Here is a 26,648-nt window from a genome sequence, read left to right as displayed (position 1 = left end):
GATTTTATTAAATGCATATCAACGGTCGTTTAATATTTAAATTATGTGTGTAATTTAATATTTGGTCATTAACTTCTGCAATTCATCAACAATTAGGTTTTAAGACAATATTCTTCATCCAGGGGTATTGTGAGGAATATTTTGAGGGGGTTATTTTACACCAGTAAGTTGAAGAACTTCATAGGAATGGGAAGACCCCAAACATATCTACCCCATGAATAAGCCATAAGAAAGAATGACTTAAAAACCTTTCTTCATCATTGATACTCTAAGGAATCAAAGATTTCCCATAAACCCCATTTCATTATGGAAACACCAATGGTGGAGCTCCAAACCCCTTTTCCCCATGGATGTATCCATATCTTATCCTAATCACAAAATATTAATAAAATTCTCTCCCCTGAATGATAAGTGAATGGTCACATGACTTACCTCTTCTCATTCTTATTATCGTCCAGCATTCGTCAAACATCTGTTCATTATCATCTCCATCAACTCTTAAGCATCTCTATCAACAAATGAAAACATAATCAAGAGTAAATCAAGAGATGTAAGTAAAATCAAAGTAATTTCGTGTGTCATTCCGTGCTTTATAGTTTTAGATATAAAATTGCTAACTTATTTTTACAGCATCAAAAGCCACAAAATTTTTTTATATTTCACAGTTAAAAAAGAAAAGAGAAAAAAAACTTGCAAACCATCATCATCATAATTTTTTATACATGTTTTTAGAATGAAATTGCCACAACTTTATGTATACACAGCACAGTACAGTTTATAAGGAAGAAAAAAAAATCAGTGGATTATAAAGCATTTGTTGCTTGGCAATAGATACATATTGTGAGTGTATCGAGTGAGCAACGTCAGCCACCCAAAATGAGTCAGCAGTAATCCATGCACACTTATATCTATAAAAAAAAATATTTAAAGTAAATTTCTGACAACATGAGCAACACAAAAATTTCTCATCTCAAAAAACCACATGAACCCAGTCATGTGCGCCACAAAAATTTGATTAACTCAAAATGTGGAAATATAAATGTAGGAAATTGCAATTTGAAATTTTTTACATGTTGGTTTTGTTTATTCTACTACATACTACATCTATGATGTAGTAATATTGTTCATTTAATATGTTTATTAAAGAGATTTTTTCAGCAGAAACAACAGCTTTTGATGCTCATTCTTCCATTGTACTATTTCAGGCCATAAATTATGGATGAAATATTTTTATTTTGCTAGCCAAATGCAACAGGATTTATTATCGAACATTTTGATGCTGATTCCAGATTCTAACAGTTACCTCATGCCTGGAAGGTAGAGAAAAAAGAACAAATTAAATGGAATGGATGAAAATTGCTAAATGTTTTAGATAATCCACTTAATTGGATTTTAGTAATTTATTAAGCATTCTATCATGATAAAGCTTCTACATTTCGGAGTACAATTTGTGCAACTGAATGCTTTTATAATTGCAATATTGGCTGAATAAAAAATAATCTAGTCGAGTTTTTTCAAGAAAACATTTTGAAAATTGAATTTTTTCAGCTGTGTTGGAATTAAAATGTAATTATTTTAACTGGAACTTCGATGAGCTAACAAAATTTATCAGGCGTTAATCTAATCTTGCTGTGCAGCTTCGTAACAATTAGTCGGCTGAAAATGTAAAAGATGTTTATTATTTTACGATTGAAAACAAACTAAATATTTCAAAGAAGGGATTTGCAACTATGTTTAAAAGGGTGATCAACTAATATAGTTCCAAATATTATATAATTTAAATTTCAAACAACCGTTAAACACATTTTGCTTTTTATTAATGGCTCTTAATTCAATTTCGAACATGAATCTTTAGAAGTTTTAATATTTTTCATAAAAAGCTTTAATTAAATCACATGTATGATCCCGAAATCTTTATCCTTTGTACAATTTACTTAACATCTATTCATATCCACAAATCGGAACAAATTTCTCAAGAAAAGGACTCGAAGTAAAATTTATTGCCTATCAGAAGTTTTCATTCCCTTGATTGTATCTTCATTTATTACAGACAGGAAAGAATAATTTCCGAAAAAAACTCATCTTACCTAACATACACGTGATATTTATTATTTCACTGACAAAGAAAACAGGGAACGATGAATGGAAAGTTTTCCTTCTATTTTTCTTTTATATATCAAAACAACATAAAAGAAACCCAATTAATTTGAGATAAAATTGAGATTTATTAGATAAATATTCTGTATTGAAAGAGAAGTACGGAAAAAATTAATTAGGAAAATGGAATGAAATACTTTATAGTTGTTTTGTGTTTATAAATTCAGAGCAGGTAATGTATTTATCCTTCCATAGGTGAATTGATTGCTGTTGGATAAAGATTTGAATAAAGAAGCAGAGCTCAAATGCTTTTGAATATTTCGATTAAGAATCCCTCATGAATTCAATGTTTACTTCGTCATTTATGACTAATCTGACTCATTACTAACAACGTGCTGACTAGACAGCAATTCTATATTTTAATAGAATAAATATATTTTTCAATTTATTGTCTAAATTTGATACTTTTGAGTAGAAACTTTGATTTATAATGACATAATATGCTAAAAATGCTGTCAAGAAAATATCCATGAGAAGGAATTGAAAAACTGTAGATCTATCAAATTATTGTCATGCATATTAAAATTGATGCATGCATACCTTCTGTGTAGTCAAAATAGAAACGATAAACGAGGATTTTTTAGGGGAAAGACATTCGAACACATTTTAGAAACTAAAATACCAAATTCCCCTGGATCACATTTGATTGACATTAACTCTATTTTTCAATAAAACTTCGCCTTTTTCTCGATTTTTTCCCTTTTATTTTCCGCAATCCCACAATGCTATTATCAATTTTTTTTGCCTGCCTTCAATACCAAAAAACCCCCCCATAAAATTGATATAAAAATAACCGTATTTAACCATCAAAAAAATATATGCGAATATATATTTCCGATGAAGGGTTATATTAGTGAGATGGAGAGAAATGAAGGAAAAAGGAATTGTGAGAAGGGAAAAGCACTTTTGATTTGATGAGAAATAATTTATGAATTTTCACAAAGATGCAAATTGATTTTACCGCACTACCAAAGCCATAAATTTTCCCTCTTTTTCATATTCGACACGCAAAAAATTATTTTTTATTTCAAACCTTTTTTTCATCGCCTTCTTTGATGTGAAGAAGAAAATGGTGCAAACGAGCTGAAAAATGGAAAGTTTTTACAAATGAAAACGAATTAATTAGCATTTTTAATTGAAACTTTGATGAATGCTGGAAGGGCATTGAAAACATTATCTAATTGAGCATGGAAAATCAATTATTTTCTCATTTCCTATTCAATAAAATTTTTCGCGTGCAACTAAATACTAATTTTATGCAAACATTTTACATACAGGTATAATGAGGGTTGGTTTTTAAGTATCAATTAAATTATTTGCTTTTAATGAGAGTTCCTACAGGAATCTGTCGATCTAGATGATTTTGTTAATGGATTTATCATAATAAGTTTATTGACGGTTTAATTGTAAAATGAACTTTTCTTCTTGAAGTTTTTTAACAGACTAATTTTTCTAAGATAAAAATATGATAAAAAGATAACTGCGATCAAAATAAATATCACTCAATAATCGATTATTCAACACTCCTCCTTAATATTAACATATTGCTTCTTGTTAATATTACTATTTTAATCCACAATCTGAGGTGAATTTCTTCAATTTAATAGATCCCAGCGGTTTAGTCATCATATCTGCAATGTTTATTTCGGTGCTGCAATACTTCAGATCAATTTCTTCTAAATCTACTAACTGCTTCACATAATGATATTTGGTATCAATATGTTTACTTCTATTACTGAATTTCTGATTGGATATTAATTTCATACTGCTTTGGCTATCGGTGTACAAGATTACTTTATCCGGAACAACAAATTCATAAAAGGAATGCGTTAACATCTTTATCCATTTTGCCTCCTTACAACTTTCTGAAAGAGCAATATATTCAGCTTCCATTGATGACAACGCAACGATGTCTTGTTTTCTACTCGACCATGAGACTGTTCCACCATTAATTCGACATATGAAACCACTTGTTGATTTACGGTCTACAGAATCTTCAGCCCAACTAGCATCCGAATACACTTCCAGATTTCCAATTTCATTCTTGTCACTCAGCTTCAAACTCAAATTCTTTGTTCCATTAAGATACCGAATTATTCTTCTTACTTCAATCAAATCAGTCTTTGTTGGTTTTGAAATTTTTTGGCTTAAAATTCCAACAGATGCAGCTATATCAGGTCTCGTATTCGTACTAATGTACAATAGTTTCCCAATGAGTTTTCTGTATTCATTATTTGATTCTAAATAGTTCTCATCATGATGCCTGAAGTATCCAGTCATTAAAGGGTACTTTGAAACTTTTCCATCATTTAATCCTGCTTCTTCAACAACCTTCTCGATGTATTGTCTCTGACTAATTTGAAAATTTCCATCTTCATCACGCTTAACATCAATTCCAAGAAAATGCTTCACATTACCCATATCTTTAACTTCAAATAATTTTCCAATATGATTCTTGAAATTTTCTATCAACTCCGGATTATTTGAAACAACCAGAATGTCATCAACATGAACAATCATATAGCACACATCAGTTTCTCTCTTCATGCTATATAGGCATTTGTCAACCTCACTTTGACTAAATCCAAAGGTAATCACTGCTTCATTATACACTTTATTCCAAGCTCTTGCTGCCTGCTTTAATCCATACAAACTTTTTCTTAATTTGCATACTTGATTTCCCTTTTCAAATCCAGGGGCTGTCTCATATAAATCTCCTCCTCAATGTCACCATTCAAAAATGCCGTCTTTATATCAAATTGCTTTACGTGATAATTATTAACACCTGCAACTGACATCAATATTCTGAAAGTTGCCGATCTTGCTACTGGAGCAAACACTTCATCATAATCTTCTCCATACTTCTGTGAAAAACCTTGAGCAACTAATCTTGCTTTATAAGAGCAAACTTTGCCATTCTCATCATGCTTAAGTTTATAAACCCATTTACAGCCAATGGCTCGTTTATTTGGAGGTAGCTTAACAAGGTCCCATGTTTTATTATGATTAATTGATTTAATCTCTTCTTCCATAGCCATCTTCCATTTATTAGCATCAAAACAACTCATAGCCTGTTTAAATGTCTTAGGCTCAAAATCAACTTTTGAAGTATATGCCACAAAATCACCAAATCGTTCTGGCTTTTGACCTTTATTTCCTCTACTTGACACTCTTATCTGATCATGTTCTTCGTGCTCCTCCTGAATCTGATCATCTTGATCATTTATTGAATTCTCATTAATTCTTTGATCTTGATGTGAATCATCTTCAAAAATTTCATGTTCACCTTCTTGTTCAATGTTCTCATCATAAGCGTCTTCACTTTCAACATTTTCATTTTCCTCATCTTCAGCATCATAAAACAAATCAGAGTCATTATGATTTCTAATCATGTTAGGTCTTTGAATCTCTCTTTCGGAATCAGATGAAAACGGGAACAATACAGAATCACCACTATTCTTATCTTTGTCACAAGGCGAAATCAGGTTCATCTTCATAAACTTCTCTTTTAGAAACACAACATCACGCGACACAACAATTTTTCGAAGATTCACATTTGCAAGCCGATACCCTTTTGACCAACCATCATATCCTACAAAAGCAAGTTTCTCTGCCTTATGATCTAATTTCTTTCGCTTTTGCTTAGGGATCATCACGTAAGCGCTGCATCCAAATTCTTGGAAGTTCAAATAATTTGGCTTCTTATCGAAAAATTTTTCAAATGGAGTTTTGTCTTCTCCTTTGCTCAAGACACGATTTAATGTGTAGTTGGCATTCATAATTGCTTCATCCCAGAACTCTCTCGGCATACCTGACTCAGTAAGCATTGTTCTACATGCCTCAACTAATGTCCTATTCTTACGTTCTGAAATACCATTTTGCTCTGGTGAGTAAGCTACAGTACATTGGAATTTAATACCTTCTAAACGTAAATATTTTTGAACTTCCTCACATAAATACTCTGTACCTCGATCTGTACGAAACATTTTAACCTTCCTATTAAACATGTTTTTAATTAATTGCATATATTCAATAACTTTTGATTTTACTTCATTCTTTGCCTTCAAAAGATAAACAGCACAAAATTTCGAATGAACATCTGTGAATGTTACAAAATAACGGAATCCACCAACTGATGTTATCGGCATTGGACCACAAATATCACTGACTATGCAATCAAGTGTATTTTCTATTGGTGTTGCCTTTTTGGGAAATGGATTCCTAGAAATTTTTTCTACTATGCATGATTCGCACACGTCAGTACAATTACAATCATCAATCTTTAAACCTTTATCTTTCATTGCTAATATATCATGCATATTTCTATGAGCCAACCTCCGATGCCATTCATGTACACAGCATCTATCCACTCTGTTATTTACTAAACATAATCTCTCGACTTCAGCCTTTACAATAAACATATCACCTGATTTCTCAGCAATCTGTATATTTTCAAGACCTTCTTTTCCGAGGAAGCAGCCAGATGAATTAAAAATAGTTTTAAAACCTTTGCTGCAAAGTTTAGAAACAGAAATCAGATTACTGTCAATGCATGGCACCAGAAGCACATCAGTTAAATTCACAGTAAAATTTTCTTTCCCTATAAATACTTTCAAGCTAATATTTCCTCGTCCAACAAACTCGACTTTCTCACCATTGGCAACAGTAACAGTTCCACAATATTTTTCATCTAATGTACTAAAAAACGACTTACTGTATGTCATGTGAGAAGAAGCTCCTGAGTCAATATACCACTGAAAATCCTTAGGATTAAAACAATTTTTATACCACGAACAATAATTTGCCATCTTGGCGTTTTCAGCTTTATTGGTTCTCTTTACGTCATTCTTCAACATTGGACAAAAACGCTTGATATGACCTTTTTGCTTGCAATAGTAGCACTCAATTGTTTCTTTATTTTCAATTTTGAATGACTGGGCACTCTTGGTGTTCAAATCATCAACGTCTTTGCTTTCACATCTCCGTTCATATTCGTTAATAAGCTTTAACTTTACGTTCTGAATTGTCAATTCCTTTTCTTTCCACGACTCTAATCCAGTAACTAAATTCTCATATTCATGATTTAAACTTGAGAGAATTGCACTAACAACCATAGTATCTTCAAATTTATCACCGCAGTCTTTGATGTCTTGAACGATACCAAGCATCATTTGAATATGATTTTGCATGTCACCTCCAATTTGCAATTTCGTCTTAAATAGTTTTTTGTACAATCGCATCTTATGCCCAACTGATTCATTCAAATGAAACTTCTTCAAATTTTCCCACGCTTCTTTTCCATCTTTTGCATCCGACACATGCACTAGTTGATCATTTTCAATCATCAGAGAAATGTACGACAGTGCTTTCATTCTTCTTGATTCATCTTCCTTCTTCGTTGACCCTGGCTCAATAACGTCCCAAAGATCGTCTTTGATTAAAATCATGCGCATCTTGAATGCCCATACTCTATAATTAGAGTTGTTCAATTTCTCAGCCACAGAAAATCCTTTTGCTTGACTATCCATTGCGTATAAGCCCATAACCTAATAAGTTTATTGACGGTTTAATTGTAAAATGAACTTTTCTTCTTGAAGTTTTTTAACAGACTAATTTTTCTAAGATAAAAATATGATAATATGATAATATGATAAAATAGGATATGATGAATTTCTTCAATCAATCTCAATTTAAACTAGAATACATTTTTTTTTTTAATTTAATAAATTCTACTGTCAATTGGATATTTTCCGAGGGTTGAAAATGATACACATTGTAAAGGGCAATGAAGTCACTCACTCACGAAAAGAAACATTTCTGTACTTGCAAATATTCAAAAATATCCGTACGAATTTGTTTACTTTTCATTGTTCCTGTGTTGTTAACACCTTTTGTGTCCGATGCTGCCACGAGATATTGTTATCTAATTTCCTTTATTAGTTATGAACTGTGTTACTTTCTAAACTTTAAATTAATCCTTAATTCTTTAATTTGTATTGAAAAGTACTTTTTTATCTTTTACCTTCACATCTGCTTTTAGCTCCTTTCATACTTTATTTCGCGCCAAAAATTCGTCTTACTTTGAACTTCATTTCAAATTTTGAACTTCCGTTACTTTTTAAATCTTAAATGTCCGGTAATTTTCCTTTGAATTTGATTTCAGTTTACTTGCAGTTAAACAGTTTCAACTTGAAGTTTAAAGCTTAATTTTACCTCCTGCATAGTTCACATCACACAGAACAAAGCTTGTAATCTCCACCAGTATGGATAGGATAGAGAATCATGCTCCAATAATTTGTAAAAAAAGGGCAAAAAAGTGAAATACGAATGCATACATATGCAGAGCTTTACAAAAGCACATGACAAAAATGTACATCGATAATCGCGGTTTCATAGATGAGTGTTGAACATGCAATAACGATAAAATCGATGATTTACCATTTGGATCCAATAGAAGACCACAAAAATGTAATTTTTTTTACTTTATTTTATATACATTTAAAAATAAAATCTGCAAATAAACGCTCACCACATGTGAGCATCATGTTGTGAGCAATAAAAAAAATCCGCAGATGGAAAAAGTTTGTTAATTATAACGATGCATGTAGAGATTAACTTGCTACATGAAAAAAATTTTCTGTACGAAAAGCTAAATGGATTTTTAAATAAGCATTTATTTAAACTGTTGCGTCCTGCATACTTTATTACGGAATGGAATAGAGTTTGGGATATTTTGCTTCAAGGACTGGACGAGGCAAAAAGTGGAAGTAATGCACTTTTAATGTATAATTTAGTTAACATTATAAAAAAGTTATTTTCAATAAAATTGAAACGTTGCTGAAAAATATTTTTTATATATGATTCTGGATATGCATGCCATGCCATTAAAGCATACACAAAATAAAAGCTGCCTCATGTGGGAAAATCCATGCTTCATACGAATAATTTCATCAAACATGGACAAATGCATTGTCAAGAATATTAAAAGTTTCACACAGTAAAATTGTTTTTTTTTTTTTTGAGACAGCATAGGAATGCTGACGACCGTTACAGATTTTTTTTTGATTTGCACATGGTGTTGATTTGCTGTTGACCGAAAAAAACCAGCACTATTGGAAAAGTTTATAATTGAATTTCATCATCGAACACTTGGGACAGTCTTTTTGTGTACGAAATACACAAAAAAGTTTTCCTATTTCGTTGCTGGAAATATTGTCGTGTGTATGCTGGACATGATGCATGATGAAATATTTTGGAGTTTCATAATTATGATACTTTTGTGAAATTGAGGCAATTTTGATAATTTTTACATTATTTTACGATTTTGTATATATCCAATCAGAACTTCCTTTGAAGCAGAAGTGCATTCCCATGGAACGTTATGTATTACATTCCTAGATGTACATAAATGTATTACATATGTAGTTATGTGCAGTTGTACATCATAATGATGTGTAATTGTTCACATAGTGAAGTTACTTCGGAATGTAATACATAACGCTAATCTGATAAATATGGAACATTTCGGTTGCATGGGTTGATAGCTTTATTAGACAGCTGAAGATCACGAAAATTGTACTTCCGAGATCAAATTCCACTAACAGAAATTTTTCAACTTCTTAGCTACAGTATTTTATAATGTAAATAACTTAATATTAAGAGATATTAGAACTTGTCATAAATGAGAAAGATACTTATTTACGTACTTACTTCCCTGGTCATTCAGATTAATTGGGATTTATGACCAAACCAAACCTGGCTCTACCGTCTGGTTTCCGACTGCCAATTATCGATATCAAATGCAATGACATCTCTATCAATGATTGATATTTTCATGAGTTCTAAAACCTTGTTTGACAGATTAAATTTCACCATGAAGGACTTTTTCTCAAGACATTATGCCCTATTGAATAATTGGAAGAACAGTTATTTGTCACCATACTAGCCATTATAATTTGCTGAAAATCTTAGCTGATCTCATGCAAGAAAAATCACATAAACTTATCGTATTCCTAGTTATCTGTGCTCAAATGTAAATGATAAAAACTTGAAAACTTAATGAAATTTGAAAAATTTATTCATTATTTCATGAATCAGCATGAATCTAAATTTTTCAAAATATTTTCATGCTAAATGAGTCACTTCTACATTCTCAATTCTATTTTAATGATGATTAATAATTATTTTTGATAAAATAGATTTCAGCTTTTGAGTATGTCTTGTTGATGAAGTTGATCAGGACTAAATATCACTCATTCCAAGATAACTTTTACAATTGCGACATAGACTTTAATGAAGTAGAAATAATGATTAATTCATATTAACATTCAAAATCCAATACTTACTGGATCTTTTTCTTGCAGCACATTGGAAAGCAAGAACATAAGCAACATAACAAACTCATGCACGGATATACTCCTTTGACTTTAGTTTTAACTACAGTTTTACAAAATGGACAATTCATGACAATTGGATATCTTCCAAATGTAGTTTGAATCACAATTGTCGTATTTACTGGAAAGTTAAAGAACTTAATTATTATTACATATTACTTCCAGTTGATCCTCGATTTGCATTAAATTTGTAATTTAAATCAATTATCAAACAATTATACAATTCGAGGATCTGCTGCATAGTTACCTGGAGGATTCTCAACAGATTGATTTGAAGAAGGTACATTTTGAGGTATTTGTGAAAAGTTATGATAGGTGGGTGGGGATGTTTGGGGTAAAGGTGGCCGATTTTGAGGAATTGACGGCAATGGCATATTAAGTAAAGTTTTACTCATTAAATTTTTAAGTTGTCACTTTAAAATCACAATTCAAACTGAATAAACAAGAGTCAACGACTATAGAAAAAAATATCAGCATCATACATAGATTAGTAAAATTAGTCACAAAATTATACTCGTAATAATAGATAGAAAGAAATTTTAATTACTTTTTGTTATCCCGAGCGACATACATAAATATAATTTCATAAAGGAGTTTTTTAGTCGTTTAAGTCATATGATGTCAAAAGTTGATGGGTTCCATATGTAGGTAATAATAAATTTTAGAGAACTCCTGGAGGAAGCTGTCGATAGAGACAGTATTGCAGTTTGGTATTGGTAGACGGAAGCCGGCGATAGAACCAGCTTTAGGCAACAAATGAGGGATACAGCAAAAGCTTCGAGTTTTGTAAATGGCTGCTACAGACTGATTTTCAGAATCTGGTTATCTGAGGATTCATCGGAATGGTCATCAAATCAAGTTTTGTTGAGAAGAGCTGATCAGGAGAACATCAATCGAGAAGTAGAAATGCATAAAAATGCTTAAATGTGGCTAGATAGGTAACATGGCGTAGGACGGTAGTGGAAGCATGTCAGTTAGATGTCAAAACTGAGAATTTGTACAAGCTTTGTGATTCGGCCAGCAATAGAGTTAGATGGAAAGCATTTTGTAGCAACCTAGGCTCCAATTCCTAGCATCGTTCCAGTAAGTAAAGTGAGTGACATATGTTCTCTTTAATGATTCCTTACCACATAATTCCAATGCAATGATCTTGATTTTTCATTTCGTGACTTTTTTTCTTTCAGGTGAAATCATCCATTTTTTCCAAAGTTTTGTTTCAAATCCATAAAATCCATGTTTCTTGCATCCAAAACATCATCATGCAGCAGGGTCTTGCAATGTTGAAGGCATGTCTGAGCGCTAATTGCCTTAAAAAAAATTATGTTCACATTGCTCCTTCGGTGAAACTTTTACAACTGAGAAAAAAATTTTTTCAATGGTAACTTGATTAATTTTTTTTACTCTTCAAAATTATTTTGTTGATGCTCAATACACTGAAAATTTCAGATTAAAGATTTTGAAACGATTATAAGCCATATTTAAAGTTATTTTTATTCAACCGTCAATTGGATAGCATATGATGCGTTTTCGTCTTCATCACCAATTACTATTATTCATTCGTAAATTAAGATGCAATTTGGCTGCTGATCTTTTCTAATTTAATTATGTCGATGCTTTCAATTGCTGCTTTTTTCCTCATCATTTATCGCTATTAAGTTTCATACGAATAAAAGAATTAGGGAATGAAGGTTGTATCTTAAGTTTAAATATTTATTTATATTGACAAAAAATGGCTGCCCCGATCCTTACATATTGAAATGTAGCCACCATGGGGACGAGGTGGCTGTGTACTTAGAACCAAACTTTTATACACCTGATTCGATGAATCATAAGATTAAGTACATAGAATTATAATACATTTTATTGGCAGCAAAAAAAATTTGGAATCAAAAATATAAAATACAGTTAGTGTCCTTGAAAATTCAGATTCAGGTGAATTAGGGCTTCAACTAGATAAGAATTTCCTAAAATTATTTGCAGCACATTCCAAGATAAGATCCACAGTGTTCGCAGAGGCTACAAAGATTGAAATTAAAACAAGAAATGAGTTACAACTTTGCTTACTGATTCTTTTTCTTGCATGACCATGTTCCAAAGCAACAAATACAGCAAATCAAATCCCAAAATGGATGTACTTTTTTTACCATTGTCTTAATTAGTGTCTTACAAAATGGACATGTCATGACAATAGGATATTTTCCAAATTTTTGATGAACAATCATTGTTGTTGTTACTGTAAAGCTCCATAAATTAAATTTGAATATGTATGATCTTAATAAAAAAAAAAGTTGCAAACCTGCAGGATTTTGGATGATAATTGTTGGATTTTGAACATTTGAAGATTGCTCTTCAGTGACTGGTGGAAATGAAGACATCTTAGATGAAGTTTCAAACATTTTGTATTCCATTTCAGACAAAAAACTCGATTAAGTGTAAGCAGAACAAAACTCCAGATGAAACTGCAAATTTATACAAAAGTCAAGTTTAAGATTAAAGAAAGGATTCATTTGTCAGTTCCTATTGACTTTATTTTCTCATTTTTAAATCTCCGCATAACAATATTTATAGAAACGTGTCATAACTTATGATCCGCGAATATTTTTTTAAATAGAATCGTATTTCCACCCAACGGCCATAAATAAGAACATACATTTGCTAACACATGCAAAAATTCTTATGAAATCAACTTGAGACGCTTGTTGATGCTTTCTTATTGTTTCAATATAGTTCCATTTGTTTAAAAAGTCATTATGTATTTTTTTTTTTTTTAAATAAGAGCTCGAAATTCAAGAATCAAAACCAAGACTTGAAGAAGTAGTTGTGGATTTTTCATAAATTGATCTGATGACGGTCCTATTTGTCATACATTCCATGTTAAGCACCACACTGTTGACAAAAACTGAAAAATAATAATTAGAAGTTATATTATTTGAATGCATGTAAACATTGAAAGACTTTCTGATTTTTCTTTATACATCTCATTGTGCAACAATAACAGCAACATAAACATCAGATCAAATCCAAACATGGATGACTTTTTTTTAATTTTATTGTTGATTGTTCTTTACAGAACTGTCAAGTTAAAATCACAGGATATTTCCCGAATTATTGGTGGATTAGAAATGATGTCGAAACTGGAAAATATTGCCAATGTAGTTTTCAAACTACTTCCTCGTGGATTATTAAATAAATGAAATGTTTATTTATTTGAGTTAAGTTATAGACTGAAAATTTTATATGAAAAGGGGATTTAAACGAAGTACAATAAATATTATTCAAAATCCAAATGAACGTTACAACAACTTAAGATGTCTTTTACTTTAAAAAAATGTTAATTAATCTGTTGGATCTCGATAAACAATAAACGGTATTCCTTGTAATCAAAATAATTCGAATGGAAACAGATGTGTTTTAAAATAGATACAAGATATTAGTAAGGAATAATAATCTGCAATAACCCCTTACAACCTTTAGTACATCAAACGAGAATAATTTTGATTCCTTCAATCATATCTCATAATGAAAGTTGATATTTGTAAATCATAAGACATGAAAACTTGTCTGCACGAATCATTTGGAAAATTTGAAAAGGAACATCAAATAGATTAAATTTTCAACAAAAGAATCTCCTGTGAATAAAACATATCTTCTTGATTCATTCATTCATTCCATCCTGTATGTTGAGAGAATAATTTATTACATTCAATTTCTCTTCCATGTCAATGCATCATCATTTTTTTAAGTCAGAAATAGTACACCTGAAGCAGACGCTATAAATTACTAAACATTTATATTTATGTAGCATTGCAATGATTTTTCATTTTTTTTTTTTCATGTTTCCCCCTTTTTACTCTAACTTTCATTAAATTTTATTTGAATTTTATGTTGGGAAGGTTTGTCAATTACACCTACGATGGCCTATATCTTCAGTTTTTGTCACGCTTTCTATCAAGGCACGCAAATCTAAGTGTCGAATTTCTTCAAAGAGAGTCGAAATTTCAAATTTATTTTAACCGTTATAAAAGCAAATTATGTTTCTCCTTTTAAGGCTTTTAATAATTCATCTTTATTTTATTTGGATGTGTATAATCTGAATGATATTTTTTCCAAGATTTACCTACATGCTTAATATGAACGTTTCTTTGCTTCATTTTAATCTATCTGCTAAGAAGTTTTTTAACGGTCATTTCTAATTTCTAAACTTTGAAAATAACGGACAATTTCGACACTTAAGTTTCCTGTTCCAACAATGCCATTCTTCAGTCCCTCCTTAAACATCATAAATGAATGACCCCATACCCAGATTTTTTGACTCTTCCCATTAAAAGAATTCAAGTAGGAAATGAAAATGCATGATATGTGAATAGTTAGATATTTTTTTGCTGAGCTCAGCATTATGTAAGCACTTCTACATCATTTCTCACAGGTAAAACATATTGCACGAATATCATCCACTCACTCCTTCCTTATTTGAACCAAAAGTCATTAAATGTTACAAGGAAGAAAGTCAAAACGCCCCAAAGATTTTTCCATGTTGGTGATTTAATATTGAGAAAGCATCTTGCCTGTTTAGGGGAAGCACGTGCACTTAGATGATGATTCAAGCGCACACTCAATATAAAAGAATCACTGAAATGCTTTTTAATAAGAACACAGGAAGATATATCCATAAATACAAAACTAATTTTATTATAAAACTCATTACATTGTCGTATATCCAATAATACCTAAACAGTCTACCTATATCCCTTTAAAATAACTAAATACTACTGATTCCTACCAATAAAATAATTTTCAATTTCTGAAAAGGTTTTGCGGTGTGTTTCGGGCAAGAAGTAATATACAAATATGCAGCACAATAAGCTTGATGTGCCGAATATGAAAAATATTACATAAATGTCCAGAGAGTCAATCATAAAAGGAAAAACTTTAAGCACCATAGACATAAGAATGTATGCAATGGCGACAGTCAATCCACCGAAACTTGCTTTGTACTTTATAGAATAAAGTTCCGCGATGCAGGTCCAAGGAATAATTAAGATACCCAAAGATGCAAAAAGAATATAAGCAAGAATGCAAGTTAGAAGGAAGTAGTTTCCAAAATTTGATGCCTCGGTCTCCACAGGCACAACTTGAGAATTATTCGAAGCTTTTGAGAAAAATGAATGTCCAACGTGTTCGCTGTTCCACATTTTGATAGCTGCTAAGTATGCAAATAATGTCATTCCAATTGTTGAAGCATACAGTAATGTCTTTCGATTGCATCTTTGTGATAAGACAGCAGCAATAATTGCCATGATTAATCGAATAGTTCCAAGCAATAAGGATGCTAAATTTTCATCTACACTTGTCAAAAATTCACTGCCCAAGTTTCTGAATATATTTATTGTGTAGAAAATCAAGATGTATCCTCCGGACAGCTGTTGTAACAGAAATAATATGACGAGAATAATTAATGGCTTATAGACCTGAGGCAGTTTTATGCCATTTATCCAATGTTGTTGTTCATTTTGATTTGTTCTTTGTTCCTCATTATGTCTTTCATAATTCTGAATTAATTCATCATACTGTACAGATGCAATCTGTGAATTGACATATCATGTGAAATTGATATTAATCAGCTAATCAAATGTTTGACACTTACCTTTGGACTTCGATAAATCCATGCTACACATGATTTCAGTTGTGAAAACTTTTGTTCGTCTGATAACTTATCATTAAAATATAATATCCAATGAGGGGATTCAGGGACAATAAGGATTAATGCCATTGATAACAAAGACACTCCAGCATAAATCCATCCGATTAGACGCCAGTTCAAGTGAAAATAATTAAGTAAATAAGTCGAGAAAATTCCAAAAGATACCCAAACTGAATTCATACATAACAAGGAGCTTCTGAATGTTTTGTAGCTGATTTCTGCACTATAAACTACACTGACTGCTGTCAATCCACAACATATTCCAGCCAATATTCTGGCTAAATATATTTGAGTTAAACTTTGTGACATGCTGACTAATATCCAAGCGAGGAAGAATGGAACGCATAGAAACAATCCAATCTTACGCCGCCCGAATCTATCCATTAAGAATCCAGATGAAATAGCACCAAAGGGCAATGAAATCGACCATATTGATCCAATAATTGATGCAGTTTTTGTATCCATTTTTATTTCATTTTCATCGCCAAGTTGCGATATTAATACAGATGCAAATGACATGTTAATGCCTGCTTGAATAACAAGAGAATACATTAAGCAACTAGCTGCCAATTGAGGTAGCAAATCGATCATTTTGACTTTTTTCGAGTTACGATCATCTTTGTTGCTTAGTGCTTCATTGTTAAACAACTGCCTCTCATCAGTATCCATTGTACTAAATCCAATTTTATTGATTGTAAATTTAACTAATTTAAGCACAATTAATTCTTTTTGTTAACTGAATAATACAGTTATAATAGCCGTGTCAGCATTATGATTTAGGTAACACATAAAGTTTACACAGAAATAATTGAAAAAGCACGAAAATTATTGCTTTCAATTTACTGTAATTTGGAATAAATCATAATCCAAGAAAGCTTTTTCCCGATTGTTTACTATTTGCCAAATAAGCGACAACTTGTTGCATTGAGTATGTTCAGAAATTATCGATGGATATTTTGTGCAAGTTTCTGCGATATACATAATAGTTTCTTTACCTTTAAGCACTAAATCTGATCAAATCAGTAAAACCAAGAGGTAATTCTCATTAAATTGCACAAATTAAATCAGAATTCACAGCATAAAACACCGGCTAATTGTGTACCAAAACTTGTGAATTGCTTTATTTATAGACGTGTTTTTCTCAAACGGGAGAATTTTTGATGATAAAACGCAATAATCGCAGTATAAAGTCTTTTAGTCGTAAAACTCGCTTACAATAGACTTACAATCCTTTTGTTCTTACTGTATACGTAGATTGAAAAAAAGAGAGTCACTGTTTTAAACATCTTTAATGATTAAATAGTTGATTATTAGTTAATAAGTGAATTAAGTTTGAAAAAGACAAAAATGGTCCACAAAAGCTTATTATTCATAGTGCTATTCGCCATCTTAGGCACTAGTTTAATAAAAGCGCATCAAAATCATGGACATCAACATCATCATCACGATCATGAAGTGCCACCAAGTTTCAAGTATTCTAGACAAGCTAATGAGGAAATCAAAGCACAGCAGCATCAACATCATAGCAGTCACGGACATACACATGAAAATCATGGACATGGGCACGATTGTCATGGACATACTCATGATAGTCATGGACATCATGAAAGCCACGATCATATCCATGATAGCCATCATCATGCAGAACAAATTCCAAAAGTGCAGTCAAATACAGGTAAATTAATCTTTATTAATAAGAGCAAATATACACAATTTTTTGGCAGTTGTTTGTCTTATCTACAATGTAATACTTTGTTACCATACTCTTATCATTCTTCCTTATGATTTTTTTCAGATACTTTCAATATATGGCTACATTCGTTGACCTCAACATTGTTGATTAGTGCAGCTCCATTCTTCATTCTCTATTTAGTTCCACTAGATAATACAGAAAGCATGCAACCAAGACTTAAAACTTTATTGGCATTTGCAAGTGGTGGACTTTTAGGTGATGCCTTTCTCCATCTTATTCCTCATGCTGTAGCTCCACATGATCATCATTCACATTCACATGCTGAACACAGTCATTCAAGTCACGGAGGTCATGATCATGAACATGATCATTCACATGATATGTTTATTGGGTTGTGGGTTCTTGCTGGAATCATAACATTCTTGACCGTTGAGAAAATCGTTCGTATATTGAAAATCGGACATGATCATCATGCACATAGCCATTCAGCAGGTGAAAACAAGAAAAAGGAACCAGAAAAGAAGGAATTAGTTAAAAAGAAGGAAAAGGACGGTGACAAAAAGGCTGAAAAGGATAATAAGAAGAAAGAAAAGGAAAGTGCTCAGCAGACCATGGAAGTAGCAGGATATCTGAATTTAGCAGCTGATTTTACACACAACTTTACTGATGGCTTAGCTATTGGTGCATCTTATCTCGCAGGAAATAGCATTGGAATTGTCACAACAATTACAATTTTATTACACGAAGTTCCACATGAAATTGGTGATTTTGCTATCTTAATCAAGTCTGGATGTTCAAAGAAGAAGGCAATGCTCCTTCAATTAACAACAGCACTTGGTGCTTTAGCTGGAAATGTCCTTGCATTGCTTGGTACTTCAGAAGAATCTTCACCATGGATTCTCCCATTCACAGCAGGAGGCTTTATTTATATTGCTACCGTTAGTGTCATTCCAGAACTTCTCGAACAAAATACGAAATTATGGCAATCATTAAAGGAGATTTTTGCTCTTTTATTGGGAGTCTTAATGATGGTTCTCATTACTGCAATTGAGTAAATTACTTTTTAAAGTTACTAGTAAGACAGGTTGATTGTAATCATATTAATATATTTCAAAAGTATGCTGTTTGTTCTACACATAAAATTTTTCAAAATATAAAATTAAATGTACATCACATTTGCTAATCTATGATAATGCCTTTTTCACTTGATCTAAACAACGTTCAGCTGCACTAATTGCTTCTTTATTCTCATACTTTGTTGCCAATTTCCATCCCATGCTACAAGATGCTTTTGCCTTTTCTAAAAGTTTTTGTTTCAGATATAGCATGCCCAAATTAATATGATACGGTGAAAGATCATCTATTTCAATCTTTTTAGCTATTTCTATTGCCTCGTTAAGATATCTTAATGACGACTCATATTGCTTCAATTCAGCACATACACAACTTAGATTATTTAATAAAATGACACCATCATCAGTCATTTCATCTTTGAACTTTTTGAAAATTACATGAGCTTCCTCTAAAGCTGCTTTTGCCTCGGGGTATTTTTTCATTGCAATAAATGCCTGTCCAATAAGATTCTTAACAATTCCATACAACTCATGGTAATTTTCTTCATTCAAATAATCACGTTTCTGGATCTTTTCGAGAACATATTGATATCCAATAAGTGCTTTATCAAAATTTTCTTGTTGATATGCTATATGTGCAACTTTAGATGAAATGTGTAAAAGTCGTATGTCATCTTCTTCTGCTTTGTCCTTTTCCATTAATCTCTGCATTACAGAAACAAACAATTTCTCTGCTTTCGGTAACTGACCTACAAAATAAAGTTAATTAACTTACTGTAAGTAATAAATATGTGTGTTTTACCTAATTCATAAGCTAAATTAGCCATTAGGTCATAAATGTATGTAATTGCAGGTTCATTGTTCACACTCTGTGCATTCCTTAATGCTAGAAAAAATCAAACTGTTATTCAACAACTTACAGAATTAAATTAATTTATTACCTAAATGATACAGCTGTTCAGCCTTATCATATTCTGATCGCATGGCTGATAAAATACCTCTTTTCATTGTCATAATCAACTCTGACTCCTCCTCTTCGCCGATTTTTGTACTTCCAAAATATGAAAATATTGAAGCACCACAAATAAATTTAATTGACTTTTGGTTGAATTTCTTCGGCACAAACTCTACTTGGTTCCTTAAATTATTAAACCGCCTGAAGTTTGCAAATACAATTCTTCCAAATCGAAACATGATTAATTATATTTTTGACTTTTTATGAATTTAAAAATTTGTAAACAATCAGAACAAGTTGAAAAGTACACGAACATATGCTCGTATTTGAAAGAAGCGCATTTTATCATAAAAATATTAATTAAATGAAAATAAAGTATTTTGAGTAGTTTGACGAATATTTTATTGTTAAACTTTTTAAAAAGCTGTGAACATAAGATTAAATCTAGTCGGAATCAGATTCCTCACTTTCTTGCTGGAGCCATTCGATGAATTTCTTTAAAGTCCTCTTGACCCATTCAACCTCATTGTCTTCGTACCATGATAAAATTACTTCCTCTGAAAGAATATCTTCGTTGTATAGGAAATGGAGGAGTTTCATTAATTTTGGCTTGCATTCTTCGTACTCTTCACAGCATTCAATAATTGCATTAAGGCAATCGACCATTGCATAATCTCCTTTTATATAATTCTTGATGACTTTTTCGAGATTTTTATAGACTTCTTTAAATCCTTCTAATGGATCAGTATTTCCTTGGATAAGTGGCAGACATAAAGTAGCTTTAACGACATAAAAGTTTACTTCATTCAATAGCATGTGATTAGCAAATCGAGAGGAATTAATTTCCAAAATGAGATTGTCAGGATCTGATTTTTCCTCAAATCCACGTTTAAGCAGGTCAGAAACTTCTGTAAAGAACACATGGGAATCTTCTTGTGGCATTTCAGCTTCATTTTCTTCATCTTCACTTTCATTCCTTGAGCTGTAATTACTTGATTCATAATGTGGTGAAAATTGCTTAAGTTTAATATAGTTCTGCCAATCATTATTATCATCGTCCAAATCATCCTCTGAATCGTTCATTTGTGGTGCCTCTTCCTTTATTCTATATGCCTGTTCATTAAGTTTCTCAAAAGTGTCAACAGAATAGTCGTCTTGTTCTGGAATCTGTGATTGAATGAGCCATCCAGTAATGTTTTTAGATTTAATGACACAATCATTAGAAATAACACTTCCTTCTGTTATTGAACATCCTGAATGAATCTTCACATTTGATCCAATTATAGAATTCTTGATAACACAATTATCTTCAATTGTCACATTATCAAAGATATACGAGTTTTGGATAGTACAATTCTTTCCAATTGTACAGTTTTTACCAAGAACACATCTAGACAGGAGAGATTTATCTCCAATATTACAGCTTTCGTGTAAAACTAGGTCGTTTTTGAGGACACAATTCCTTTCAGTTTTAACCGAATTATTTCTGTAAATATTATTCTTAAGGAACAAGTATTGTTGTTTCAATAAGCAAACTCCCATGTCGGGAACTAATGGATACACCCATCTATTAATAATATCTTGTGACACCATATCGTAAGCCATCCAATCACTAACTTTGGCTGCATATTGTTCATTTGGCAATTGTGCGACATAAATCGAAGCTGCTTGAAGTTCCTGATTCATTACCAATCCACGGATAAACTGATCTCTAGTATCGTAATCAAAATTGTCCGTAAATAGTGGTAGAGCATTTGGTGAACAGATAGAAATTTGTGGATCCATTAAATCATGATGAATCTCTACTTCTTGATTTTCCAAAAATATTTCAATTGGAAATTTAAACTTATCTTCCTTAATTGTCGAATGGATTCGATGATGGAAGAGCAATCTACTTGTTTGTTTATTTGTAACAACTAGCACTTCATTTCCTGTTCTCTGTCCTGCCATAATTTTCTTATAAACAACAGTCATGGCAGTATCTTTATCTGTCTTGCAGTTCTCTTTGTGCTTTTTCATGATCAATGGAATTAACTTTGCATTTGAGATTGTATCAAAATTCATTAATATAAAATCTCCACGTAGCATTCCTTTTCCATCCAATTCCCTCATAGCATCTCCTAAACTTCTCACTTCACATCCCATTACTTGGACAGTCATTCCAACAGACCATGTCATGTATTGTTCGATACCCTTCCTGTAAATAAACCGCAAATATTAGTTAATTTCACAAGATCAGGATGTTATTTCTTCTTACTTCACAAATTCCCTGACTTTTTCGACAAAGGTTGAGCACACAACCCATACTTCCTCCACGCCATTTCTATTGAGTGTTTCAAGCACGTAGCTAAGTAAAGGAACATTAACAACAGGTAGTAGTGCCTAATATAAATGTAAATAAGTAATTAAAAATTTGATAAACTATTTTTGTTAATTATGACAAACTTACAGGAGAATTGAACGAAGTGAAAGGTTTAAAGCAATCACTAAAGTTATCTGCCATTACTACAGCTTGTATTACTTCCTTCTTCTCCATAGTTACTCGAGCAATTAATTAAATAAGAAATATTTTGTTGACTTTACAATGTGATTGTTTTCTTGTCCGTTATATCGAAGTTTTGAAAGATCAAAAAAAAATACAAATCCAAAAAAATTACCGAACGAAGAATCCGTTGAAATTTTCTATTCATTTTTTTCTGTTATTTTATCATTCTTAAAATTGCCTTAAAAACATTAAAAAAGGCTATTAACAGATCATATAACCAACGCATTACGCTTAAAACCAGTAACAATATTAATTATAGTTGAAATAACAGGTGAATATTCTGAATATTGTGTGTTTTTAAAGATTTTCAATTTTCCAAACAACAACCAAGCAAGCGTTGTTTACGATTTTTCTTAATCATCAAAATTTAATTATAGTTAAATTAATTCACTTCTATTTGATCCTATTAATTGAATTAACTATCTTTTACCAAAAATATTAAACGGTAAAAATCGAAAAATTTAAATTATTTAAAAATTATTCGTTGCAATCCAGATTTTTTCACGAGGATATTATCCCGCTCAATTTACATAATTACATGATCCAGCAAATGATTAATAAAAATATATACTTTTTAGATACAAAATAAATACCAGTGAAAATGTCTGAGGAGGATGCGAAAAAAGACGATTCATTTGAAAGTTGTGAAGAGGAGGAAGATGAATCTTTTGGACCTGCAGCGTTAGGTTTGCATCGAGTTGGAACGGAGTTGCCAGTAAAAAAGAAGAAAGGATCACCATTGCAAAAATTAAATGCTCGTGGTAGACCAGCAAGAATACGAAAGAAAAATTCAAAATATGAAGATGAATTAGAAGAAGCAAAAAGTCCAACAAAAGGTTCCCCGATTAAAAAGCCAATTGTAAAAACTCCAGTTTCGTCCCCACTTAAAGCAGTCGTCAAGTCAGTAAAAAAGCAACCACCAAAAAGTAGGAAACCACAAAAGGACGAAAATGATGATTCAGAAAATTCAGAGAATGAGAATGAGGAGGAAGACAGTTCAGAATCAGTAAAAAGTGGACAGAAAGGTATAAAACGAGGGCCAAAGAAAAAGGTTTTAAAGACAACAACAACATACACGGAGGCAATGAATATGACTAATATTGATAAGAAAGCATGTCAAAGGATCGGATTGCGGCTAAGAAATTTATTGAAACTTCCAAAAGCCCACAAATTTGTCATGTATGAATTCTTCTACAGTAACATTGATCGAGCCATATTCTTGGGAACTAATGATTTTGAAATATGCTTAGTTGACATGTTTCCAAGGCTTAAGACACGCATGATGACACGTATTGAATGGAATAAAATTCGTAGAACTTTTGGAAAGCCAAGAAGGTGTAGTGCAAAATTCTTTGAGGAAGAAAGAATTGAATTGGAACGTAAACGTCAAAAAATTCGTCTATTGCAATCAAGAAAAACTGGCGATTCTTCATTTGTCTGCGATTTGCCAGCTGAAATTCCTGTGCCGTTTACAATAGGTACAAAAGTCACTGCTCGATTACGTAAACCACAAGACGGTCTATTTACTGGTACTATTGATGGCTTAGTTCATAAAAGTCACTCATATCGAATTGTTTTTGAACGTCAAGGAATTGGATCACAAGAAATTCCCGATTATGAAGTTATGGCATCAGAGTTTCAAGATACATTAAACTTGAATAAACTCACAAAGGATTTCATTAATCGACCAGATATTTCATATTATATGGTTTCTCCATTGAAATTAACTGGAGCGTATTCATCATTCGCTGGACATCATGTTAACAACTTCCAGAGAAGCGATCCAATGTTGTCATCAAGTAGCAGCTTCATAAAACTTGAAGGGTATCAAAAACCAAAGCTCCCAACATTAGTTTTACCAACGACCGGCTCAATAGGCGGATATCCTATTAAATTACTTGAAACAATGGTTTTGGTCCGAAAAACACTTGAAATTAAACATTTACAACTTCTCAAAATCCGTAGACTCAATGTTGAGGCTGAAGTCGTTAAATCTTTCGGAGATAATGCACCTGAAGATTTCCAAAAGAAATATGCTACACTTTTAGTGGAAATGGAAAGAATTAATCGCGATTTAGCTGACTATATGAATATTTTGCAAGCACAAGTTGACTTCTTTGTCACAGATCCAGAAGAACTTCAAACAATAACGCCAACATATTTGAGAGAAAAATGTCGGGATTTGGCAATGCAAACATTCGCTAAGAATAATAATAATGCTATTCAGGATGACACGATGATAAGATTGATAGGAAATTTAGCGACTATTATGTGGGTGACATCAAACTTGAAGAATGAGCAATATACAAATGTTGAGGAAGTGTTAAGTGGATGTTTAATAGAGACGAGCAAGTCATTAGATTCAGAAAATAGGTCGCTATTCGAGAGAAGTGTTCAAAGTCATATTCATCAGATACAAATTGGAATTTTTGACGATAATCAACCACAACCGCAAGAAATTGAAGTGCTTGAAGAAGATTATGTTCTTGGTATATAAATTTAATTATTTTTTATGACATTTAGTTGAGAATGGGGAGGAAGAAAGAAGGAAACACTTTACTATGACTTTGGATTTATCATTTTTTTTCTCGTGTATTTTTTATTATTATTAATTATCTAAACTAATTGATCATAAATGATTTTTCAACAATTTTTTCTTGAGAGACACTAATAAAAGAGAATCATGCTCTATTTATGTTCGAACATAATTCAATAGAATCAATGTCCTTATGAATTAAACAGTAATAATAAGATGAATTAAAAGGTAATAAAAATTAAAAAAAAAAATTATCCTTTTTATGATGCATTCTTGTATTTTTCAAGTGTTGCGAGTAGCTCATCTGCTTCGGCTGCTGTTTTTACACGTACTAAAACTGGAATCGGTGGAGGTTTGCTTTCAGGAGTTGGAAGGCAGACAATCATTACATTATTCTTGCCTAATCGACTGGTTGGCAATCCATCACAAATTATTATATTTAATAAAATATTTCCGAGATTCGTATCGGCTCTAACAATCAGCTGGACCTTGTCATCAACTTTCTTTAAGAATAATGTACCAATACCACGATCAGCATAATCAGCTCCACTTTTAACAAAAACTTTACATCTTTTAGAGTATAAACTGTCTTCTTCGACAACTGGAACAAACTCATTTTTCGGTGGTTCCTCTTCAGCTTCCTCATCATTTGTTTTGCTTTCTGTTGCAGCAGTTGTAGTATTTTGACCAACATTACTAAATGAAAATGGAACTGATGAAGTGTTAGTCAAATTTCCAAAAAGTGGTGCTGGAGTAGATGTAATCGCTGTGGATGTCTTTTGTAATCCTCCAAATGAAAATGATGGAGCTGCTGATAAATTGCTTGTTATTGAATTTGATGGAGAAAGTCCGAAGCTGAAAGGTTTACTTTCGGAAACTGCTGGCTTAGCAGGTGAAATTGAGTCTGATTTTGGAATTGATGTGAATATGCTTGGAGTTGAGTCTGGTGCTGATACAAAGCTTGCGGTAGAATTAGAATTAGCTGATACTGGTTTTCCAAAAGTAAAGGTTGATTTTGAAGTTTCTTTTTCGTCAGTGTTTGATGCTGGCGCCTTTTTGTCTTTTAATTCCTTGCATTCCTTCATATATTTCTCATAATCTTTAAATATCGGTGTGAGATCGCACAGTCCTTTATTTTCATCAATATTAGATTTAATCCAATCAACAAATGCCGTGTTTAATGACTTAACTTTACTTAAGTATTCTGTATTAGGCTTTTCTGTTTTGTTGCTTTCAATGGATGACTTAACTTCTCCATTTGTTTTTGTTTGCGGCGTTACGGCAGGCAATTTTGAAAGGAAGCTAAATGGAGAGGAAGCAGCAGGAGTGGAACTTCCAAAACCACCGAACGCCCCAAAGGGATTTGATGCCGGTTTATCGTCAGAATCAGTTCCAATTCTTCTTTTTGCTACTTTTTTTACCCTTTTTTGCAAAATATCATCAGAGGCTTTTTTAAACTCTCCTGCATCTTCACTTTCTTGTTCTTCATTCCAATTATCATGATTTAATTCTGATCCGGCTGTTCTCTTGAAAGACATACTGTAATCTCTTTTATGTGCGTTTATTTTAATTAAATTAACAATTTATTTTTTTTA

At 31.9% G+C, this 26,648-nt stretch overlaps 7 protein-coding genes and 2 long non-coding RNA genes across 9 annotated transcripts; 2 read left to right on the top strand and 7 right to left on the bottom strand.

Annotated features, from left to right (window-relative positions):
• Window positions 1–3,720: 3,720 nt before the first annotated feature.
• Window positions 3,721–4,704, bottom strand: LOC139087359 (uncharacterized). The gene has a single exon (XM_070636148.1). It carries the CDS (start codon window positions 4,702–4,704, stop codon window positions 3,721–3,723), a length of 984 nt encoding a protein of 327 aa, XP_070492249.1.
• Window positions 4,705–10,290: 5,586 nt separating this feature from the next.
• On the bottom strand, window positions 10,291–10,958 carry LOC139087329 (uncharacterized). Its single transcript, XR_011544118.1, has 3 exons — window positions 10,798–10,958; window positions 10,503–10,671; window positions 10,291–10,444 (listed from the first exon to the last, which is right to left on the bottom strand). It is a non-coding gene; the product is annotated as an uncharacterized lncRNA (long non-coding RNA).
• A 1,435-nt stretch (window positions 10,959–12,393) lies between these two features.
• LOC139087304 (uncharacterized) lies at window positions 12,394–12,996 on the bottom strand. Its single transcript, XR_011544117.1, has 3 exons — window positions 12,847–12,996; window positions 12,615–12,783; window positions 12,394–12,566 (listed from the first exon to the last, which is right to left on the bottom strand). It is a non-coding gene; the product is annotated as an uncharacterized lncRNA (long non-coding RNA).
• Window positions 12,997–15,213: 2,217 nt separating this feature from the next.
• LOC139087158 (glucose transporter GlcP-like) lies at window positions 15,214–17,159 on the bottom strand. Its single transcript, XM_070635883.1, has 2 exons — window positions 16,195–17,159; window positions 15,214–16,132 (listed from the first exon to the last, which is right to left on the bottom strand). The coding sequence occupies exons 1-2, from the start codon at window positions 16,918–16,920 to the stop codon at window positions 15,317–15,319; spliced, it is 1,542 nt and encodes a 513-aa protein (XP_070491984.1). The 5' UTR covers window positions 16,921–17,159; the 3' UTR covers window positions 15,214–15,316.
• Window positions 17,160–17,470: 311 nt separating this feature from the next.
• On the top strand, window positions 17,471–19,131 carry Catsup (Catecholamines up). The gene is made up of 2 exons (XM_070636001.1): window positions 17,471–17,926; window positions 18,047–19,131. The coding sequence occupies exons 1-2, from the start codon at window positions 17,599–17,601 to the stop codon at window positions 18,997–18,999; spliced, it is 1,281 nt and encodes a 426-aa protein (XP_070492102.1). The 5' UTR covers window positions 17,471–17,598; the 3' UTR covers window positions 19,000–19,131.
• Window positions 19,034–20,274, bottom strand: Ttc19 (tetratricopeptide repeat domain 19). The gene is made up of 3 exons (XM_070636002.1): window positions 19,959–20,274; window positions 19,820–19,903; window positions 19,034–19,766 (listed from the first exon to the last, which is right to left on the bottom strand). The coding sequence occupies exons 1-3, from the start codon at window positions 20,209–20,211 to the stop codon at window positions 19,129–19,131; spliced, it is 975 nt and encodes a 324-aa protein (XP_070492103.1). The 5' UTR covers window positions 20,212–20,274; the 3' UTR covers window positions 19,034–19,128.
• A 76-nt stretch (window positions 20,275–20,350) lies between these two features.
• eIF2Bepsilon (eukaryotic translation initiation factor 2B subunit epsilon) lies at window positions 20,351–22,571 on the bottom strand. The gene is made up of 3 exons (XM_070635855.1): window positions 22,422–22,571; window positions 22,230–22,354; window positions 20,351–22,169 (listed from the first exon to the last, which is right to left on the bottom strand). The coding sequence occupies exons 1-3, from the start codon at window positions 22,506–22,508 to the stop codon at window positions 20,417–20,419; spliced, it is 1,965 nt and encodes a 654-aa protein (XP_070491956.1). The 5' UTR covers window positions 22,509–22,571; the 3' UTR covers window positions 20,351–20,416.
• Window positions 22,572–22,642: 71 nt separating this feature from the next.
• LOC139087309 (protein lin-9 homolog) lies at window positions 22,643–25,235 on the top strand. The gene is made up of 2 exons (XM_070636092.1): window positions 22,643–22,788; window positions 23,096–25,235. Exon 2 carries the CDS (start codon window positions 23,119–23,121, stop codon window positions 25,012–25,014), a length of 1,896 nt encoding a protein of 631 aa, XP_070492193.1. The 5' UTR covers window positions 22,643–22,788; window positions 23,096–23,118; the 3' UTR covers window positions 25,015–25,235.
• LOC139087310 (nuclear pore complex protein Nup50-like) lies at window positions 25,084–26,617 on the bottom strand. Its single transcript, XM_070636093.1, has one exon. The coding sequence runs from the start codon at window positions 26,589–26,591 to the stop codon at window positions 25,314–25,316; it is 1,278 nt and encodes a 425-aa protein (XP_070492194.1). The 5' UTR covers window positions 26,592–26,617; the 3' UTR covers window positions 25,084–25,313.
• Window positions 26,618–26,648: the final 31 nt, after the last annotated feature.

This window comes from Chironomus tepperi, unplaced genomic scaffold (assembly GCF_022539635.2).
Source record: "Chironomus tepperi strain 1889 unplaced genomic scaffold, CSIRO-AGI_Ctep_v1 contig_100, whole genome shotgun sequence".
NCBI lineage: Eukaryota > Metazoa > Arthropoda > Insecta > Diptera > Chironomidae > Chironomus > Chironomus tepperi.
Note: the sequence above shows the minus strand (reverse complement) of the source record. Positions and strands in the feature narration are given on the sequence as shown.

Excerpts from the sequence above, each read along its gene's own strand:
- Ttc19 (XM_070636002.1), bottom strand. The coding sequence starts at position 20,211 with ATGTTTCGATTTGGAAGAATTGTATTTGCAAACTTCAGGCGGTTTAAT. Across the intron at positions 19,904-19,958 it reads TGAACAGCTGTATCATTTAG|CATTAAGGAATGCACAGAGT; the intron begins GTAATAAATTAA and ends GATTTTTTCTAG. Across the intron at positions 19,767-19,819 it reads TAATTTAGCTTATGAATTAG|GTCAGTTACCGAAAGCAGAG; the intron begins GTAAAACACACA and ends TTTATTTTGTAG.
- LOC139087359 (XM_070636148.1), bottom strand. The coding sequence starts at position 4,704 with ATGAAGAGAGAAACTGATGTGTGCTATATGATTGTTCATGTTGATGAC.
- Catsup (XM_070636001.1), top strand. The coding sequence starts at position 17,599 with ATGGTCCACAAAAGCTTATTATTCATAGTGCTATTCGCCATCTTAGGC. Across the intron at positions 17,927-18,046 it reads AAAAGTGCAGTCAAATACAG|ATACTTTCAATATATGGCTA; the intron begins GTAAATTAATCT and ends GATTTTTTTCAG.
- LOC139087158 (XM_070635883.1), bottom strand. The coding sequence starts at position 16,920 with ATGGATACTGATGAGAGGCAGTTGTTTAACAATGAAGCACTAAGCAAC. Across the intron at positions 16,133-16,194 it reads GGATTTATCGAAGTCCAAAG|ATTGCATCTGTACAGTATGA; the intron begins GTAAGTGTCAAA and ends GTCAATTCACAG.
- eIF2Bepsilon (XM_070635855.1), bottom strand. The coding sequence starts at position 22,508 with ATGGAGAAGAAGGAAGTAATACAAGCTGTAGTAATGGCAGATAACTTT. Across the intron at positions 22,355-22,421 it reads TCACTTCGTTCAATTCTCCT|GCACTACTACCTGTTGTTAA; the intron begins GTAAGTTTGTCA and ends CATTTATATTAG. Across the intron at positions 22,170-22,229 it reads AAAGTCAGGGAATTTGTGAA|GAAGGGTATCGAACAATACA; the intron begins GTAAGAAGAAAT and ends GTTTATTTACAG.
- LOC139087310 (XM_070636093.1), bottom strand. The coding sequence starts at position 26,591 with ATGTCTTTCAAGAGAACAGCCGGATCAGAATTAAATCATGATAATTGG.
- LOC139087309 (XM_070636092.1), top strand. The coding sequence starts at position 23,119 with ATGTCTGAGGAGGATGCGAAAAAAGACGATTCATTTGAAAGTTGTGAA.